Raw genomic sequence first — 21,001 nt, 5'->3', positions numbered from 1 at the left:
TTGTGGGAATTTGATTTTAAAGTTTAGGTAGATTTGGATACTTCCCTTAAAACTAATTTTTTTTTTTATTAATACAGCTGTAGTTAGGTTATTTTACCATGGTAGCAATGAATTTTCCTGGCAAGTCAATATATTAGAGTATACAGGTGGGAGTCAGGTTTAACCTTGGTGCTTTAAGTTCTTATATTTTTCTCATGAGACCATGCAAACTCTTCTATCTGATCACTAAGCTTCAACTTGATCTGATCAGTATAGTTAAAAAATGTTCATTATGTATGATAACCTTTGTAATGACAAAATAGTGGCATTAAGTATGTAAGGTATTTGACAATTGATTCTCTGTGATAGTAAACATTACTCTAGAAAAACACATACTGTAAAGAAATACATTTAAATGGAAGTTACTGGTCAGAAGTCAGTATCAGAGAGAACAAACAGGAGAAATCCTTATGGGAACTTGAAGCATTATTGGCATTCACACTGATAAAGGAGGGTATCGAAGAAGATTTTGATTAAGTGCTTGTCAAGGGATTTAACCACAAGTCTTGTCTGAGTGCAGACCATATGAAATTAAATTGGAGTTATTGTAGGTGTTCTCTCCATAGGGTTTTCTTACATGCCGGTGTTACTTTTCTGGTCTTGTAACTAGATATTTTAAATTCTGTATTGGTTTACCTGCAGAGGTTGGTTAAAGAGAATAATTTGAAGCATTGGTTGATATTTTTATATTAAAGCCTTATTAAGTTGCATTTGACATTGTGTACCAGAAGATGCTTCTTTCTACAGATGTTTGTATAATACTAATGGATTGGCCATATTGTTGTCAGCTGAACTTCAGTACCCTTATGGAAATGCATTGCCTTAAACTTGAATGCTGGGATGAAAAAAGATTGCAGTAAAAACATAAAAAACAGTTTATTGGAAACAAAAATGTCAAGAAAGAGAAGAGATTTGAGGCAGCTGTCCAGTAACACGGTGTTAGTAACAGCTAGATATGAAAATCTATCTGTTGCCAAAGTTTTGAATTTTAAAAGTATGACTTTAAGACAGAATTAATTGATATGAAGAAGGGCTTAAATACTCTTTGTGCAAAAAGCATTGGGAGGTGCATTCCATAATTTCCTATGATCAAGTTAAATGTTGGGTTTTTATGCAAATGATGGTTTTGTACCCATAATTAAGATATCTCTTCAATTTGTGGTTTCAGTAGCTCATTGGCTGCACCTACCCTTTATGAAATGTATAGTGAATATCATTTGTCTTGTTTTTTTTTTTAAGATGAGTTGGTTAACATTCAAATTATAGATATATTACCACCTTTTATTTTAATTTATTATATATATATTTACAGGATGTATAAATTCATAACTTTTAAATGTATGCTTTGTCGCATGAATAGAGTTTATATGTATGCACAAGCAGTTGTGCTATAAATTGATGATAAAATTAGGCATATGGTGTATGTAATTGTTTATGCTGTATGTTGTGAATACAGTATATACGTATATTTGGGTTTTTAAATTGAGGATTCGTTGGATCAGCCAGGTTATATGTCATGTACGGATGGTCTCATCTGTTAGTATGTTTTGTATTTCCCCAGTTTATTTAGTAAAAATGAGGCTTTGCTGATGCATGGAGTTTTATCTTGTGATTGGTTATTAGCTGCTTTTAATTTTACTTTACTTATCAGTTTTCTTATGAAAATATAGAACCATTGTTTCTTGCATTGCCAAGTTCATTCATTTGCCTGGGTGTTTCAGGATCAGCGCACTTCACGGCACAGTGAGGGTGAGCATAGTCCTGATGACACCTTCTCTATCAACTCCTCCACCACCTTATGTAAGTATATATGAATTAATATATTCTTTTGTTGAAAGTTTGTATTGAGTATATCTTAAGATACTGCACTTAAAATTGCTTAACAGTTAAGACGACATGTAAAAGGCCTGGAATAGTTCTTTTGCTTGAAGTTGAGGTAGAATTAGCAAAGCTTTGCAAAAAGTTTAATTTTATTTTGCTGAATGTATGGCTTTGAAATCAAGTTTTAAGTTTTTTGCTCAGCTGTAGCATTAGTGACGATTACTGTGTGCGTGCTTATGGTTGGTCAGATGGGGCAAAGCATACTTAAGTGAAAATAGTAGAAGTTGAAAGTACAGTATAGCATTAACTTTCAAAAGCTGTATGATGAAATGAAGTTACACGCAAATTATTTGAAAGTTTAGAATCTATTGTAATCCACCACAAGTAAGTCATTTAACAATTTAGAATCTGTTGTATACCTCTGTAATGAATGATGGCATTACTGTTTTACAAATGTGTAGGATTGAAGCAGTTAAGAAATAATTGAATATTGTTGAGTAGGTGAGTGATGTAAATCACTAAATTACACTAATAGAGAAATAGAAATGGAAAAGGGAGATATTTTAATTGTAAGTGATTTGATTTTTGTGATTGCCAGAACTAACTTTTAGGAAACGGACCACTTTACCCAAATGAGTGTTGTTTACAACTGGTTTTAGTACTTGTATTGTTGAATCCAATTTTGTGGAGGGCTAAGTTGGCTAACAGTCTTATAAATAGAATTTTCCTAAGGCAGTTTTATGTAAATGTCTTGGTGTGGTGGGAAAATATAATAGGTATGTAATTAATGTTGTTAGGTTCCATTCCTTGCATTTTATGTTTTCATTTCTTCCTTTGATAAATTACTTAGCTTGTAAAATCTTTACAAGGTAGTGTTCTCTAGACATTATGTAGTAAAAGAAGTTTTTAATCATACCCAAATCTTAGTAGTATGCATATTAAATAAGAATAACCATATCAAAGGAATGTTTACATTTTGTAGCTGTTTTGAGAAATTTCACCAGATGGAACTGAATTCCTTTTTGACAGAGTCAAAAGCAAGGCTTGAAAATGGTTATCAAATTACTGATAGGTATATTAATGTTGCTGGAAAGCAAAATTTATGTGGAATAGTTCAGGGGTCTGCTAGAAAAGGGGGTCATAGTAATTATCACTTGACTTGTTTCTGAAGTGAAGTTTGGGTAAAAACCCAAAGAGGTAGTATGCGCAGAAGCTTGAATGCCAAGCCACTGACCCTTGTGGGCATGTCCCATATGAATAGGGTTCATCTTCAGAGAAAATGAAGAATGTAATGAATGGAGATTCAGCAGACAAGCAAATGAGAAGTACTGTATTGTAAAACTGAGATGGGAATGCCATATTAATTTTGGGTTGATGGCAAGGTAAAAAGATGCAAAATGAGGAAAATATTTTTGGGGTATACCATGAAGGGAGTGATACTAGCCTGTAGATGTAGGGTAGTTAAAACAAAAACAGGAAGGGCAACCCACATTAATGAGGAAGTCGCTGCTGTATTTAAATTTGCAGATGACAGATTACTTGATTAGAACAGGAAATTTGTTGGTGTCAACTAGAGAGGAGAAGAAGTGACTGAAACAGGCCTTAAAAATTTTTTGGGAAACCCCAGTATGGTGTAGAGGATGTACTGCAGAAGTTTGAATAGGTTCATTGGCTAGAGAAATAAGATTTCATTTTACTTTTAGGACTAGAAACTAACAATCTATAACAGGTATTGTGAACAACATACACTGCATTGCTGATGAATTACTTTATCTAAAAATTTTAGATTATGGTATTGCCAGTGATTTATAACAGGAGGAATATTCCAGAGTATAAATGGTTTATGTTTTTGAAACATTTCTTATGTAGGTTATATTTTTCCAGTTTTAGTTTACAAACATTGTTTACAATTTTCTCTATTACCAGCCTCAGCTGGTCAGACTATGTCCTAAATTCCAAATTATGTCCTAAATTCCAAATCATCTCTGTCAACTTATCAGTGAGACCACCTTTTTTTGGAATTCTTCAGATTTACTACAGTATTCGTTTTCACTAATATTTTCTCTTTTACCACATTTTTCATTCATTCTTCATTACTTCATTTTCCATGAATGATGACTTAATATGTGATGCCTCTGACATCTGTCTGTTAGAAATCTGAACCCTCTTCCAGGGTTTTAAGGCAACCAACTTGTATCTTTAGGTATTCTTATAAATTTTTAAATTTTTTTAAGAACTTGAGATATTTCCAGCAAATTTTTGAGGTTCCCTTCAAGATTGTCTGTAGGGAACCCAGTCAGTTAGTTGTCTTCCTGTATGACTCTATGGAACTTCCATTAGTTTTGTAATGGTCCTGTGGTATTATCCTGCGTTCTGTTAGTTTTATAATGGTCCTGTGGGATCATCCTGCTTTAAAAAATTGCAGAGACCATACTTTTGAAATGCATGAATCACAGTTCAGAATAAGGCTCATATATATTCCTTGCTTTACTTCTTTAACATGGAAGACAGAAAGGAAAATGAGTGTAGAATTGCATGGGCCATCCTTTTTTTCAGCCATCAGTATGGTGGTGGATGTTGACTTCTTTCCATATCTAACTTGGATTCATTGTCACACGCTAATGGAGAATTTCATTACAGATGTGAATATTTCCCCCTGTCAGTATGATCCTTTTTGGCAGTGGTATGATAATGACACCACAGATTGAAATGGTTGTAATTTTTCTGAAAGTCTTATCATTATTAATTTTTGCTTTTCTAACTTTTTTTCTTATGGTTATGTATGTTTCTTATCCTTTTTTCCATCTTCCGTCGACAGGCATTCCATTCTCTTGGACCTTACCGAACAATACCATTTTTGGTAAATTGAATATGCTTCCATGACTAATATCATCATTTGTGTAGCAAATAGAAATCTGCCTTTGCCAGCACATGCAAAACCTATATTGTTTTAAGAACAGTGATGTAAATGTCAGTCATAAACATTGTAGTGTAGTAGTTTTTATTCTGGATGTTGAGTGATTGCTAACGTCATTTCTGGAATTTAGTTAGTGGCTGTTAGTATTCATCACCTACATCATACCTGTCTCTATCATTAATGAAAAAATGTGATGGTCACTTTATTCTAAATAACTTGGCTCATAGTTTTTCCATCTCTCATATTTCGGTTGATGTGACTATGTTAAAGAGTAAATTAGCAGTACAGTATTTATAATGATGAATTAATGTCTGCTTCAATCATACTGCCTTGGTTTGAGTCAGCTTGTTACTTTGCTTTATTCATCTCATTCTGTATAAATTTTTTTGCCATAGTCTTAGTTTCTTTACCAATTTTAGGAGCATTGATGAGGGACTGTGCCCCATCTGCTTCTTGTTTATTACTATGGGAGGCTTTTGCCTTTAAAGCCTTTTGGAATTTGGGATTTCCTTCTTACATTCATACTGTGAAATGAGAGGATGTAAATTGTTTACCACCTATGATACATTGTGTGAAATAATCATCTTGATGACCTAGACTTGATTCATATTGCCTTGGGTTTCTACAAGCTTGATGAAAACCATGTTCTGCAGTTAAGGAAATGCAACTTGAAGGTTTATTCTTCTTTGCTTGCTTCGGGTAAAAAAAATCTGATCAGCAATTGTAAGGCAGTTTCCTTATTGTCTTCTCTCCCATCTTGTAGAATGGTAACAGGGTATTAAGTTGTTCTTTACTGATAAGCAGAAAGAGAGATGTAAAAAGATAAGGTTGTGTCCCCCACGGTTGGTAGCCTCTTTTGATCTGTCCCCTACCATTGATGAAATTTGGAAATCTGGGCCATGTTTGATCTGCCAAGAGTGGTCATAAAGACACCTGTAAAGCAGTGGTTTGTACATGTGTAGTGAAACAATTTTAAAGGAATGTTGATAAGGAAAAATGCACTTTTCCAAGTTCATGACAGGACTTGCAAGAGTGTGAATCAACAGCTGCATACACTACTTTAGTCACTCATAAAATGAGGTTAATGCAAAAGGGTGCACACACAGTTTTTAATACTTAATTTGGTTTGATGGAATGTATAACTATAGCATCATTGCTGTGAATAATGAAAGTATTTCATTTAATGGTAAGTTTATTTTATTAATTTCCACAAGCATCATTTCCGTATGAACTTTGTAAGTATAATACTAATCAAGCAATTTTTTGGATGTCATTTTGTGTATTTTTAGATTTTATTAAAGTATGCAGTGTCAGTGAAAGTGCATGTTGAGTTGTATATGTTTGATAATACTATCCCTGATGAAGGTGGTCCTTTATTGTGTATTGTACTTAAAGTTTGTTTGAAGGTCTGTGTATGAGGTTTATCAGGCATTTTGACCTAGTGAACTAAAATTCATCTGTACTATTTTGATGATGGCAACAGTTCATTGTCTTTTCTCTTGAATTAGAAAAATATCTTTGTAACTTCAAAATTATTAAAGGATTATGCATGGGGAAAAATAAGTCTTTTCAACATGTATTTATCCCTTACACAGAATTTTTCTGTAAAATATATTAGCACAGTATTGTATTGTGTTGAATACCCTACTACTGTATGGGGTATGAGATTAGTTACATCATATTTTAAATATTATTTTCCCTTGTTTTTTTTTTGGTGAGGGTAGTCTCTTCATAGTACACATTTAGTTATTTAGTGGACTTGAGTGTCACAGTGGTATGAAATCAATGTTCCGTTTAGGAAAGACACTTGTCAAAATTATTCATCTTTTCATTTACTTTACCTTTCTCCTTGTGCGGATGAAATGTGTGATAACTGTTTTTTGGATTTTAAATGGTAGAAAATTGAAAGAAACCTACTTACCTTTGACTGCTGGTATAAGTTAGAGAACCTTTTATCAACTTTACTTGGGGTAAGAGGGTTCTGGTTAAATGTGATACAGGATCTTCAGGTCTTGTTAAGTCATTTTTGGAGGACTTAACAAGACTGGAAGTCTTTTGACCAAGAGAAGTCCGTTAAGTAATACAGATTCCAGTATACCCTATTAAGCATTATTACAGTGTTGTTGTAAAAAAACAAATTACATATTTATATATAAATTTAATTAAACTCAGCCCTTAGTAAAAAATACAGTGATGAGAGTATAAAGGTAACAAAGGATTGATGTACTATATACACTTTGATCATAAATGATTCACAAGAAAATGGTATTTCTATGTTGTACAGAGATACACAGGTAACACAATATTCATAAGAAAATCAGAGTGGATGCTGATTATAAATAATAAGTTACATTTTGTATCCAGTCACTGTAACTTACAGTTTCTGACCCTTCATTAACTGGGTTAAGTATTGTGCACACTGAACTCAGATAGTAATCAGGTAAACCTGACAGAAACAGCCAGCTAAAAGTTCTGTTCACTGGTTCATTAGTGAAGCAAATGCTCCCCAGCAGTTGGTATGAGTGAAGATGATTATCTGCATTGTCATTGTTTCTCTTTGTGAGTCTAGTCAGTGTACTTTCCTGGTTTTTCCAGTGTTTTGTACAGGTTTTATGTAGGCTCTGCTGTAGGTATTTTGTAAGCATGACTTAATGTTTATTGCTCCATTTTGACTGGAGTGACCTAATATAACGGGTGTAATGAAGAATGTTATATTTAGTTATTAAAGTGATTTACATTAATGTTATTGTTTTATGTGGTGTGCGTTCTCACGACAGCGAGAAAAACCATACTAAGATGGATGAGGGCCTCCACTGATTTCTGCCAAAATCTCCAGCTTCATTTTATATATGCAGTATATGCATACTCTTAAATCCTTTGCTGTAATTGAAATGCTTGGTTAAACAATAGCATATGTGCTAGAGTTCCAAAATTGAGATAATTTGTTTTTATCAATGTTACGTTCAATTTGTTTTTATCAATGTTACGTTCAGTTCTTTTTATTACCACCTAAGTATTAACCTTACAAAAGCTATTGTGCCTAGTCGAAATAATAGTAATTGAAATTGCTTTAGTTGAAAATATATTACATGAAATAATAGATTGTTAAATTGCAGTACAGTACCAAAATATTAATTTGATGCAAGTTTTTATGCTAATAGAGACAGGTAGATTAGCAATGAATAAAGAAATTTGCTGTGCACATTTTGCAGTGTAGAAAGTCCCTTTCAGTTAATTTTAACTCTAGTGAATTTCTTAAAATGTAATATGCCAATATATTGATAGGAAAATTATTTGTTGGTATTTTTACCGCTCATGTAGTTCTGTAGGTGACTGAAGAGGACTAATTCCTCATGGTAACATTTGAAAAAATGACTTGTCTTCAGTATCATAGGTTATGCATTTGATTTGGCATTCTTTTAGTGACTATGAGTGTGTGGGATATGAAATTGATGCTTTGCAGCAAAAATAAAATATTTTAAATGATTTGTATAGTATGAAAACTGTTTGCCTTAAAATTACATAATACATATAGTATCTGTGCAATTTTTACATTTGGATCTCAGTATCACCCAGGTTTAGTATTTTAATTTCCTATGTTGTGAGGCCAAATTTGTTTTCCTAAACATTGAACAAATATACAACTTTTTTGTGTTTTATTTCAAGGGAATTGTATAAATGTGGATGACTGCCACTTTTCCCAGTGTTCAAGAATTTTACTGGGCAATATGAAGTTTTATCTAACAGTTTATTTTCTTCACAGTGAAAGATCAAGAATCTGTTAGTATGCTGCCAATTGATGAAGATAAACCTTCCACTCCTGAGAAAGAAAGCAAGGAGGTGAGTGACAATAGTTTTATGGTCTCTATGTTGTGGGCTTTATAGACTTCGTGATTTGCTTATTAGTAAGATTTTCAGTGGTATGCTACCATGAGTTAGTTTTATAGTTGTATAAGAGATTCATAAAATTTGTGCTTGATAATTTTTAACTTTGATAATCTCTGTATAACTTTCTCCCCTGAGTGGATGAATTCCAGACACAGTTTACTAAGCTCTACAATTGAGTAAACATTGAACTGGGAAGAGTTTATGGGCAAGAGTTCAAGATTAGGGCATTGCAATGTTAAAATCATTATACCAATATGGATAATTTAATTTTCCTCTGGTTTAGGTTGATATGTCTGTAAAACTGCTATTACCCTTTAAGTAGAAGGTCATATCTAAAGTCTTTGTAGTGGTATCAGGCTTTGGCTTAAACTAGGAAAATTTTGGGTGTTGTACTCTGTTTTAGTAGTAGTATTATGCCAAAAATGTAATTCTTCTCCTTAAAACTGGGGTCAGGTTTTAAGGTTGTATTATTTATGTTGATGCTCATAAGTTTCAGTCTCTATGCCTATGTTACCTATTTCTTTTATATTCTATGCACAGTTTATATTTTTTGTTTTAAAATGTATTAATTTTTCTATTGTATTTTATCACACGTCACTGGTTATTATTTTAACTTTACACATTAAATATTTATTCTGTGAATGCTTGTTGAGCTAGTTAATGGAATTTTTATATTTTCTGAGAAGAATTTCTGGACACAAATAACAATGATAATAATAAAGTCAATAACCTACTTGAAATGGATGGTAGACAGTTTGTAAATTCCAATTGTTTTATTTAATTATGTAAATACTAATTTTTTATTTGACTTATATTTAAACAAGATTCTCTTGAGTTATTTTACAAATTTTTAATTTTTCATAGGTTGCGGTGGCAAGCTCAGGTGAGCGACGTATATCCAAAGGTCCTGCTCCTCCTCCTCCTATTAGTGTTAGTCCTGCCAGCACTCCATCTTCTAGTGCTTCCTCCACTCCTTCAAAGAAAGGACCTGCACCTGCTGTTCCAGCTAGCACAAATGCCTCAAAACCTAGAGCTCCCTCACCAACAGATAAAGCGTCGGAAAGTGTAGAATCTGAAACAGTAATTAGTACCCAAGTTGTCACAAGCCCCAGTAAGCAGGTTCCCACAAGCATACCTAATAAGGGACCAGCACCGCAACCAGTAACTCCTTCTGAAAGTCCCATGCCTAAAGAAAAGATAGAAATAACAATATCCTCAGTAGACATTCCAGACAGTGAGGAAAAGCCCCAATCTGTGGATGTAAAGGTTGATGTCAAAACTAGTGTGCTTCCTGAAATTACAGTTGAAGAAAAGATGGATGTTGATGAGTCTGTCACTAAAGAGCCAAAGAAAGATGCTGTGAACAGATACACTGATAAAAAGGTGGTCAATGATGAAGTGCTATTGTCAAAAGAGGAAGAAAAACCCTCATCTGTACATATTTCCAGTGATATAGATCCTGCTTTAGTTGCCCAAGATGCAGAACCTCTTACTCCTCCCCCTCCTTTTAAGGACACCAGTTCAGCTTCTAAGATAGCAGTACCTGCAGATCTCAAGGAATCAAGTGATACAAATAGAGATAAACATGTACACGAATCTGATGAAGAACAAGTACCAAGTGATATTGAGGCGAAAGTCTATGCTCTACCATCGCCCCCAAGTTCATCCCCAACAACTCCCCCAGAGTCTCTGATAGACACAGCAGTATTGTCACAAACCGCCCCTGCTACAGCAGAAAGTGTGCTTAAAGAAAGTAGTGAAGCTTCCTTTTCCCCTCAAATACCTGTGGTACCAGCTCCCCAATCGCTATCCCCTGAACCACCAGCTGAGACCATCATTGCTTCTATTGGTAGTGATGCTACCGTAATAGTACGTACCCCAACCCCAACACCACCTGATGTTCCCAGGACTCAAAGTCCTACAAGGAAAGAGAGTGTTGTCACTTACTCTGGTGAGTAGTTTTTCATTTTGGTATAGGGTTTACTGGGGAATGTTCTTTTCTGACCTTTTTCACTAGGTAGACTTCATGTTCATTTTATATTTTAGCAGGATAGTCATGACTCTTGCTAGATGCTTTTATTAATTCATGGCTGAAAGGATGGTAGTTGCTGGCTGTATTTCTGAAAATTTTGTTGGTATTTAAATTAATAGGTATAAGGTGCCACTAGCTCAGTGCAGATGATGTGTCATGTAAGTTATTTTTAATCAACTGTTACCAGCTGCATATAGAATAATGTTGTACAATAACATCCTTCAAAATTTAAGAAAAGTGTGTGGAAATTACATAGTCTTGTGAATCATTAATTTATGAAGCCAATCTTTAAGTACTTATGTTAAGTAGATTGGCATGATTTGGAGCTAAAAAGTTCCAGTATTGAGTTTTTTAAACTTCCCATAATATCCCCTTTGCGAATCCCATAATATCCCCTTTGCAAATCCCTTGAGATTTTTGGGGGTCCAAAAATCATGGCTCTGGCATAGCACACTGTCCAGTTATGGACATAATGTTTCTCGTTTAGCTATTGCTGTAAAAATATTTATCATTTTGTAAGGCCTGATTTGTCATTTTGCAGCTGAATACCTTTACTTTATTATAAGATGTTCAAAAAGGAAAAGAACCAAAAATGACACATTGAAGCTCACCTAAGATTTTTGGCCAGTAACCTCATCAGAATCTTACGGGTTGGGATTAAGGTGATGTCATTTGAAATCGTGTGAATCTCAAAGGGTTAGAAGTGTTTTTATGAGATATAAGGGTGAGTTTTGGGGTAATGGTGATTATGACTACTCTTACGGAAAAGATGGGTAGAATTTCGAAACATTTCTTTCATACATTTAGGGGTTTTTATAGATTTTCACAAGTTAATTGTAATGTTGATGTAGAATGCCATTTTTTCACAAAGAGAAATGAATCTAAACCTTGAAAAAATAATTGCCCTTTACAAAGGAAAGTTTTCAGTTGTATGATTGTTGTATTTTCCTGTCAAATATGATTTTCTTATAAAATAAGACATTCCTTACAAGCCCATTAGTATGGCTTATTATTAATAAGGTTTATGGTTGTTCAATTTTCATAGTATACAGGTTCCATTTATTCCATGTTTATTTCCAGTTTAAAGTTTGAGGAGCTATTCATCCAATGTTTTTTTTTACAGGGTTCTGTTTCTTTTGGTACATATTTTCTTATGTTTGAGTATAAACTTTAAAAAAAAAGTGATGTCCCTTCCTTGTAGCTTTTTGATTTATACAACAGTTGGATCCCAGTCTGCACTTGTAATATGTTCCAAGACCCCAAGTGCAACCAGCGAATACTTAGAACCCTTCTAAAAACACTTAGAACTGCCTGTTTTGATAGTTCAAACATACACACAACAAACAAAAAATGCTTATACAGGTATTATCTTACAATGGATTTAGGTTCCAAAAAAAAAAGAAAACCATCGTTTGTTGGAAAAACGTAAGGAATACCAAACCGTATCTCGAACATAGCCTGAACATAGCCTGACCTACACTAGGGTATTCGGTACCATGTATACATATATGGTAGCCTAGCCTACAATATAAAATAAACTCTTTACATACTTGGTATGGTAATTATTAATATCAGCTAATTCTGGAGGTTCATGCAAAGTGACATATGATAATTCAATACAAAGAGAAATTGAATAACAAACAAGAATTAGCTTAGCCTACACTATGATATATTGTATACATACACGGTAGCGTAGCCTACATTACACTCTACTGTATATTCACATATTGTATTATACAAATGTCAACATAACAAATAATGCATCTTTTCCAAGGATCTTTTAAAATGTTATGCCTTAATTCACTGTATCCAATAATATTGTATATATAGTCTTATATTGCTTTTGTATTATAAATTGTGATCATAGCGATCAATGATTTGGTTTGGAAATGTTTACGCGGTGTTTATTTTGCTGCATTTAACTCAGTTCAGAGTGCTTTTCTTGCTTCTAGTTAGCGTAAATGAATCTCTAGAGTCTAGATACTTTATTTATAAGGGGCAAGGTTATTTTTCGTTATATGAAGGGTTTTTAAGTTGAAATATAACTAAAATACGTCTCGTTGTGAAATTAATTTATCTATTACTTTTGTTAATAGATGACGATTGACAGTGGGCATTTGGGGGCGTTTGTTTTGTGTAAAAAAATAAAAGATTCCGTTCGCTATTTTCACGTGATTTCAACATAATACAAGCTTTACGTATTTATCGTTTACCACGTAAAAATAACAGTAATGTGTTCTTTCATGCCCAGTAGTTTTGATTAAAATACTTTCTCTCCCATTTTAATTACGATCGAGTTTCATCCATGTTGCCGATTCACGATAATTACAGTATAGTCATTAGCAGCTTGAACATTATTTTTTCAGCTTCAGCTATAACTTGCAGCTTAAATTTAGCAGTATATTTTCTCGCTGATCTTTTCTCCAAAGAGAATAAGGGTATAATGTAAAAATATCAGTCCTATTCTACTTAACCTCATTTGTGCCGTAACCTACGGTAATTGTTTATTACTGTACGATGGTTGAAATACCAGGTAAACGGCTGTTGTTATCCGATTGGGTTATAAGCAGAACAACAGTTTCTTGGTTGGGTGTTTATGGCTGTACGCATTTACGCAAGAGTATAATGTTACTAACAATACTTTTATCATTCTCTTTTACTTTTTTACCTAGAAGATGGGATAAAGAGATGGAGGAAAAGTTGTCTATTGTAATTTGGTCTCTCTCTCACTGCCTGATTACGCTGCTGCCTGCACCCGCGCAAAATTTTAAAAATGTTTAAAGAATAATATTGTCTATCAGTATTAATTGCTTACCCCATTGCAAAATCGAATTATCGTAAGGTGAAGTATCGTAACTCGAGCATTACTCGAGTATTTTAATAGTTTTATCACGAAAAGTGCATTTAGTCATGAAAATGAGATGAAAATACAGTATTTAGCGAATATTTCTCCGTGAAAAATGTGGTGAATGGGCGAATTTTCTGCGAATAATGGGTAGATACGCTCCAAAGAGAAATCTGTGAATACGTGAGGCCGCGAATCATGAGACCGCGAATACAGGGCGTTTACTGTATACACATACTGATCATACAGACAACCTATTTATAGCCTTATAAATTCTAATACTGTATACCTATGGTAACTGTTATTAGTTATACTGTACAGTGGAAAGAATAATTAAATATTCATGGTTACAGTATTTCTTACACAGTACAGTATTAACATGAACAAAATTTTAAGTTAACTTAAGACCATTTTTTATAATTTTTCTTCTTGTTTTCATAGAAAATGCACACAGTACAGTACAGTTTTTTTTAAGATACTTTCACTTGAGAGAGGCAGGAGAAGGGGTTTACATGTGTTAGTTTAGTGGGATTACATAACTCACAACTAGGTAGCCATTCTTTTACTGCTTTCATCATCAAGCAGGTTTTCCTCTCATCAGAACTGTTAATCAAGTGCTATTCCTTTATTACTAATCAGTTATTATTGTGAATTTTTTTTCAAGCCATTTCTGATCTTTTGGATATTTTCTTTAGTGTTATTTCTGGTAAAAAGATTAATTTTGTTAAAAAATTTTTGCTGTATACATAGCCAAACAGTTTTTATGCAAACCATGAACTTGTATTTGCACATTTTCTTTGTACAGTAATTCCATTTTAATATTTTAGGATGTTGAACAGAAATACATTTGATGAATGCATCCTTTGGATGAGCTTGTGAAAACAGAAATATGACTTGGTGGGTTAGTTGAAGTATTGGTGATGATAGTAGTGATCTCTTATTTGCTAGGCAAATGGAGATGGCAAGCTTCTCTAGTTCATATTGAGTCTTTGAAGGTCATATTGCTGATCAATTTACAGGTGTGAATAATGGGCACATTTTCAAATAAGATATACCAACTCATTTAACTCTGCTGTTATTCCTTATAGCTAATAATCTTATATTTTACTAATATACAGCTTCACAGGTATTCTTGCACAGATGTGTAACTTTTTAGTTGATAATTTAACACAGTACTGTAATGATTCTTTTAACATCCCCTGAGTACCCACTAATCTTTTTGATAGAGTCTTAGTTGCATTTATGTTCTTCAAAGTTTTAGTACATGCTATTATGCTGTTATGCCTTTTAAAAACCACTTAGAGTCTGATGTTGAATATTCATATATATAATGACTGTGACTGCTGGTAATTCAGTAAAAAAGAAATTTCACATTGCATTGATAAACAGTGAACTTTATTCACCCTTTTTTTATATTAACAGGTCCTTCAATAGTAGATGATGTGACCAGCAATGAAGCAGAAAATATGTCCTTAGTTGATGTTGAACAAGAGTCCCCCATACATCATCCAGTTCCATCTTCACCATCCCTCTCAGAAGCAGAAGAACAGGCTGTGCGAATCCTTGAATCTGCAATTGAAAGTGCTGTTGAAACTGCATCAAATAAAAGTTGTCAAGATGGAGAAGAGATCAACTTGACCTTGACAGGTGCTTGGATATTGTCTCTTAGTTGGAAATTTTATAGTTTTTGTGGTTTAAAATTTTTCCAAAGTTAACTTCTGTTTTAATCACAAATACTTTAATGTACTTTTTTGTGCACACGAAATTGTCTCTTACCTTCAGTTCCTGAAAAGATAAAAGAAAATGACAGCCAGCTGGTAGTACTTCGCAGCTACAAGCCACTTTTTGTGTGGCTGCTCTGTGTTCACCACTATCATAAATTCTTAGATACTTTATTGTAATCTCTATTTTTAAAGATTACTTTTATTCATTTTAACTTTATTCATTGCTGTTGTAATTAGTGTTTATTCATTACAACTCATTAATTTGAACAGGCCTTATTCCATGTAGAACTCATCCCCATTGCACCAGTTTAACCTTGGAAAGATTGCACCCATCCCAACTAGCCATACTTCTTTGACCGGTCCACATCTGCATGTATTGTGTTGTGCAAATTGATAGCATTCACATCACTTGCTTTGCTCTTCCAGATTGTCTGTTTGCAATTTTGTCTTGTGCCAGATTGCCTGCTTCTAAATTTTCTCAACTTTTTTTTTACTTGTATTGATACGTGTTAATACAGAAATTGCCCTACTTACGATGGGGTTAGGTTCCAAAAAACCCATCGTTTGTTGAAAAAATCATATCTTGAATATAGCCTAGCCAACACTAGGGTAATCAGTACCATCTACACATATATGGTAGCCTAGCCTACACTACACAGTATACTCTATACATATATGGTATAGTAATTATAAGTTTCGGCTAATTCTGTAGGTTCATTGCAGATTGACGGATGATAATTCAGTATAAAGAGAAATTGAATAACAAACAAGGCTTAGCCTACACTATGGTATATCATATACATATATGGTAGCCTAGCCTACATTAAACTGTACTCTCTATTCACATATTAACATCGTATTATGCAAACATCAACTTAACAAATGTGCATCTTTTCCATGGATCTTTTAAAAAGTTATGCTTTACTACACTGTATCCAGTAATATTGTATATATTCTCATATTGCTTTTGTATTATAAATTGCAATCATAGCGATCAATGTTTTGGTTTGTTTCGCAGTATTTAACTCAGTTTAGAGCACTTTTCTTGCTTCTAGTTAGCATAAATGAATCTCTAGACACTTTATTTTATATGGGAGAAGGATATTTTTCGTTATACGAAGTGTTTTCACTTATACAACTTACCCGGTAGTTACATATAGCTGTCGTCTTTGGCGCCACGGCAGTATTCAAATTCGGCGCTAGCGCTATCGTTACAAAGGTGATCCCTCTACCCCGCCCTCTATCGGGTATCGGGAACCGTCCCAAGAACACGTCATTAGTTTTTGCGTGCGAACCGATGTCTACGGTTCTGCTGCTGGTAGTATTTCTCAACAATTCGAACTTCTAATTCCTTTTTTGGTGAAGTACTCGGTTTGTTGTTTTTTGCTGGCGCTAGTTATTGCTTGAGAGTTATTATTAGTTAGACTATTATGTCTGATTCTGGTTCTAGTGGTATCCGGTTTTGCAGCAAAGGCTGCAAAACCAGGCTTGTTAAGCTTAGTTTAGATCCGCACACTTCGTGCTTTTCATGCAGGGGGCAAAAATGTTCTGCTGATTTGACTTGTAGCGAGTGTGAACTTCTAACTTTGTCTGACTGGAGTGCTTTGGGGAAGTACATGAAGAAGCTAGAAAAGATAGGATTAGGAAGGCCTCTTCTAGGTCTTGAGGTCAGGAGGTAGTCAAGAGGTTTTCGTAAATCCTATTATCCCTGCTCCCCCTGTAGTTCCTGTAGTTTTACCTACCCCGGACACCGTTTCTCCCAATCCTGATACCGTGTCAGTCCTTAATGCGTTTATGTCTTCCATGCAGAAAATGGGGACAATTTGCAGCGGTTAGTAGACTGCAGTGATAATCGAGTGTTGTGCCTTGTGTAAGTGTTGTGGAGGAGGTAGCTTCTCGGCCCATTCACGCTCCCAGGTCTAGGCCCCTGTCAGGCTCCCAGGTTCAGGGAGAAGGCATGCTGAAAGCCGAAAGGAGGTGAGTGGGACCTGCTCCCGAGTAGTTGCCCCTCAAGCAGTCCTGTTGCCGCTTCCCAGGCTGCTGGCCCTCACCACCGAAAAGGTGAGGAGCGGAGAGTGTCGAGTGGATCCAGTTGGAGTTCCTCCCCTCCTAGAGGTTGGCGTTTCGCGACTCTTCTAGACCTTTGAAGAGGTCTCGTCTGCTTTCTCCATTGAAGATTCCTAAGAAGAAGGCTCTTCTGGAGGATCCTTCCCCCTCCTGTAGCTTTTGGGCAGAACCGAGAGGCTTTCTTCGTCGGACTCGTCTCATTCGTTATCGGCGGATCCTCCCTATCAGACGATTACATCTGAGAGGCCTACTCCTTTGGCGCCAGCGACTCCTGTGACTCCTGTTCCTGTGTCCTGTGGCGCCTGCTCCAGCATTCGATGAACCTCAACAGCTTGTGATTGACGGAATTAACGCCCGTTTGGACTCGATTTTACAACTTTTGTCTAAAATCAAGTCTCTTCTTTGGCTCCTCCTACGATGCCAGCGGCGCCACCTCAACTCCTCGTTCTGTCGCCCGGTGGCGCCGCGCTTGCGCCTCCGTTGGCGCCACCTTTGGCTGCTGTGCCGATTGCGCCTCCTTTGGCGCCTCCTGTGATACCAGCGGCGCCCGCCTCGGCGACTATGTCTGCCGCTCGGTAGCGCGCCGCTTGCGCCTTCATTGGCGCCTCCTGTCGTTGTGGTACCGGCGGCTCCGCCTTTGGCGCCACCTTCGGTTGCTGTATCAACTGCGCCTCCATTGGCGCCTCCGATGGCTCCTCAACAGGCTCAAACTCTTTAGGTGATATAGCAAGAATATGTCACTAGCCTTCCAGCCCCCTCGTGTAACTCAAGTCTCAGTTCAAGGAGACTTGGATGAAGATGTTGTCCAGCTGGACTTATCCCCAATTTCTGACGAACTCCTCTCGGGCTTAGAGGAGCAGTGTAAGGAGGAGAAGTCTCATAACTCTCTTCCTACAAAAAGCTCTTGAAGTTCTTTATTGAGAACTTCCCTGATTCGATTTCGCCTGTGGCTCCTCCGTCTCCTGGGTCCCAGTACAAGAGGACAAGGATTCTGTTTCTTCTTGGACTTTACCAAACTTGTCCTGTCCGTCTCGTCTGAGAAGAAAGGCCTTAAGAAGATGGATGCTTGGCTGGCCGAGAAGAGGGAAATTGGAAAGAACGTCTTCTGTCTTCCCCCTCCCTCGTGCGTTCCTTCCGTAACCGGAGTTGGTATGAGACTGGGGAAATGCTTTCCTGGGTGTGGCTGCCTCCGCACAGGGGACTTCTCCAGTCTCATGGATGCCAGTAGGAGGACCGCACTTAATTCTGCGAAGGTCTTCTTTCGTCCTCTGAACTGGATCAAGTTTTCAAGAGCGTATTTCGGACTCTTGAAATTGTGAGCTTCCTGGACTGGGCGATTGCGGCCTTAGCCAGGAAGATTAAGGATTTTAATCTTCCTTCCGAGCTCTTGGATGATGTGGTAGGAGTAGTGGATTGTATGGATAGGGGCATCTGCGACGGTGCAGTAGAACTGGCCTCTTTATTTACGACAGGGTTCTCAAAAGAGGCAACTTTGGTGCTCCTTCCTAGCAAAAGGTGTTTCTTCAAGCCAGAAGTCGGCTCTCTTGTTTTCTCCTTTAAACAAGGCTCATCTGTTTCCGCAAGAGTTGGTTGCTGCAATTTCCCAGGCGTTAGCCCAGAAGTCAACCCAGGATCTTTTGTCGAGTCTGCCAAGAAAGCGAAGAGCCTGTGCTTTCTACCGCTTCTGTGCTTGTGGTGTTTCCGTCCCCGCTTTCTCGTATGGACAATATAAAGGAAGACCCTCTAAACGTGTTTTTGGCAGGGCCAGAGGAAAAGGCAAAGCCACGCCTAGAACCTCGGCGGCCCCAGAGAAGAAATGAACCTTTTGTCCTCCATTCAGCTGTAGGAGCCAGACTGCAAGGTTCTGGCAAGAGTGGCAACAGATCTCGGCAGACCCTTGGACGATCCAAGTTTTAAAAGAAGGATATGCCATCCCCTTCCTTTCCAAACCTCCTTTAGTGGAGGCTCCAGTTTCTTTACAGGCGTGCTCGCACAACTCTGCGAAACTAGACGCCCTTCGCTCAGAAGTCCGAGCCGTGCTGGAGAAGGAAGCGATAGAACTGCTTCATGCCCCTCTATCTCCAGGTTTCTACAATCGTCTTTTCCTGGTTACGAAAGCATCAGGGGGATGGAGACCCGTCCTGGGCGTGAGTGCGTTGAATGTCTTCGTTCAGAAGACAAAATTCTCCATGGAGACAACTCAGTCGGTCTTGGCGTCTTTACATCAGGGGGATTGGATGGTTTCGATAGACCTCCAAGGCGCTTATTTTTCGCGTCGATACACCCAGCTTCAAGGAAGTTCCTGAGGTTCGTCTTGAGGGACAGGTTTATCAGTTCGTTCCTCTGCTTCGGTCTATCGACAGCCCGCAAGTTTTCACAAGGATCCTGTTGTCAGTAGCCAGACATCTTCACCTGGAAGGAATTGAGTTTCCATGTACCTCGACGATTGGCTGCTCAAAGCTGCTTCGAGGGAGAGCTGTTTGGAGGACCTATCAAAGACTCTTCAATTAACGAAAGTCTCTAGGCCTCATTATCAACGAGAAGAAGTCTTGCCTTACTCCCAGTCAGCAGATTGTCTATTTGGGAGTGAGTCTGGACTCTCAGACTTTTCAGGCTTTTCTGTCCAACCAACGGATAGCCTCATGCCTGCAGAAGATCGGCGACTTTCTGCAGAGGAAGATTTGTTCATGAGCGAATGGATGAGCCTCGTGGGAACCTTAACTTCAGTGGGAGAAGTTTGTAAAACTGGGGGCGCAAACCTGAGACCACTGCAGTTTTACCTGCAAGAGAAGTGGCCCAGGAAACAGTTCCCGGACTCCTTCACATTCGCCATTTCGGAAAAGATAAAGGAGTGCCTCCGTTGGTGGAGGTCAGAAGGAAGGCTGTCACAAGGACTTCCTCTTCAGCTTCCAACCCAGACCTAACTCTTTTTCGGCGCCTCGGACAAGGGCTGGGGAGCGACTATGGGGACAAAAGAAGTTTCGGGCCAGTGGCAAAGAGAAGAGAGAAACTGGCATATCAATCGAAAGGAACTAAAAGCGGTTCACTTAGCCCTGTTAGCCTTTCAAAAAGAAGTGGAAGGCAAATGCGTCTTGGTCAGGCGGACAACACGACCGCTCTGGCATACATTCGGAAACAGGGGGCACTCACTCGTGGTCCCTCTACGAGATCTCGAGGAGCTTCTAGTTTGGACGGAGGAGATCGGGACCAGACTAATGCTTGAGATTCATTCAAGGGGAGAAAAAATGTAGCAGCGGACCTTCTCAGCAGAAAGAACCAGGTCCTATCCAACGAGTGGACTTTACATCCCCTAGTTTGCGAGGAGCTTTGGAAGATATGGGGGCGTCCGCTCATAGATCTCTTTGCAACCGACAAAACGACTTGGCTGCCCCTTTACTGCTCTCCAGTTCCAGACAACAAAGCGGTTTTCGTGGATGCAATGTTCATGGACTGGTCGGACCTGGACCTGTATGCCTTTCCCCGTTCAAGATCCTGCGGCAAGTAATCTCGAAGTTCTCAAGCCATCGAAATGTAAGGATGACTCTGGTGGCTCCATTCTGGCCGTCCAGGAGTGGTTCCCAGACCTTCTAAACCTACTGTCAGACTTTCCGAGACTTCTGCCAGAGAGACCAGATTTACTCAGACAGCCGCACTTTCAGAGGTTCCAC

The 21,001-nt window shown here is 37.3% G+C and overlaps 1 protein-coding gene across 1 annotated transcript in view; it reads left to right on the top strand.

The window, feature by feature from the left end:
* Positions 1 to 21,001, top strand: part of LOC136825455 (STE20-like serine/threonine-protein kinase) — a 114,268-nt gene that overhangs the window by 40,024 nt on the left and 53,243 nt on the right. The window contains 5 exon segments of the mRNA XM_067081926.1: positions 1,761 to 1,839; positions 5,992 to 6,012; positions 8,541 to 8,617; positions 9,530 to 10,616; positions 14,965 to 15,189. Of these exon segments, the coding sequence (XP_066938027.1) occupies positions 1,761 to 1,839; positions 5,992 to 6,012; positions 8,541 to 8,617; positions 9,530 to 10,616; positions 14,965 to 15,189 (1,489 nt within the window).

The sequence above is a fragment of the Macrobrachium rosenbergii genome, chromosome 37 (assembly GCF_040412425.1).
Source record: "Macrobrachium rosenbergii isolate ZJJX-2024 chromosome 37, ASM4041242v1, whole genome shotgun sequence".
NCBI lineage: Eukaryota > Metazoa > Arthropoda > Malacostraca > Decapoda > Palaemonidae > Macrobrachium > Macrobrachium rosenbergii.
The sequence above is the reverse complement of the archived record's forward strand: the minus strand, read 5'-3'. Positions and strand labels throughout refer to the sequence as shown.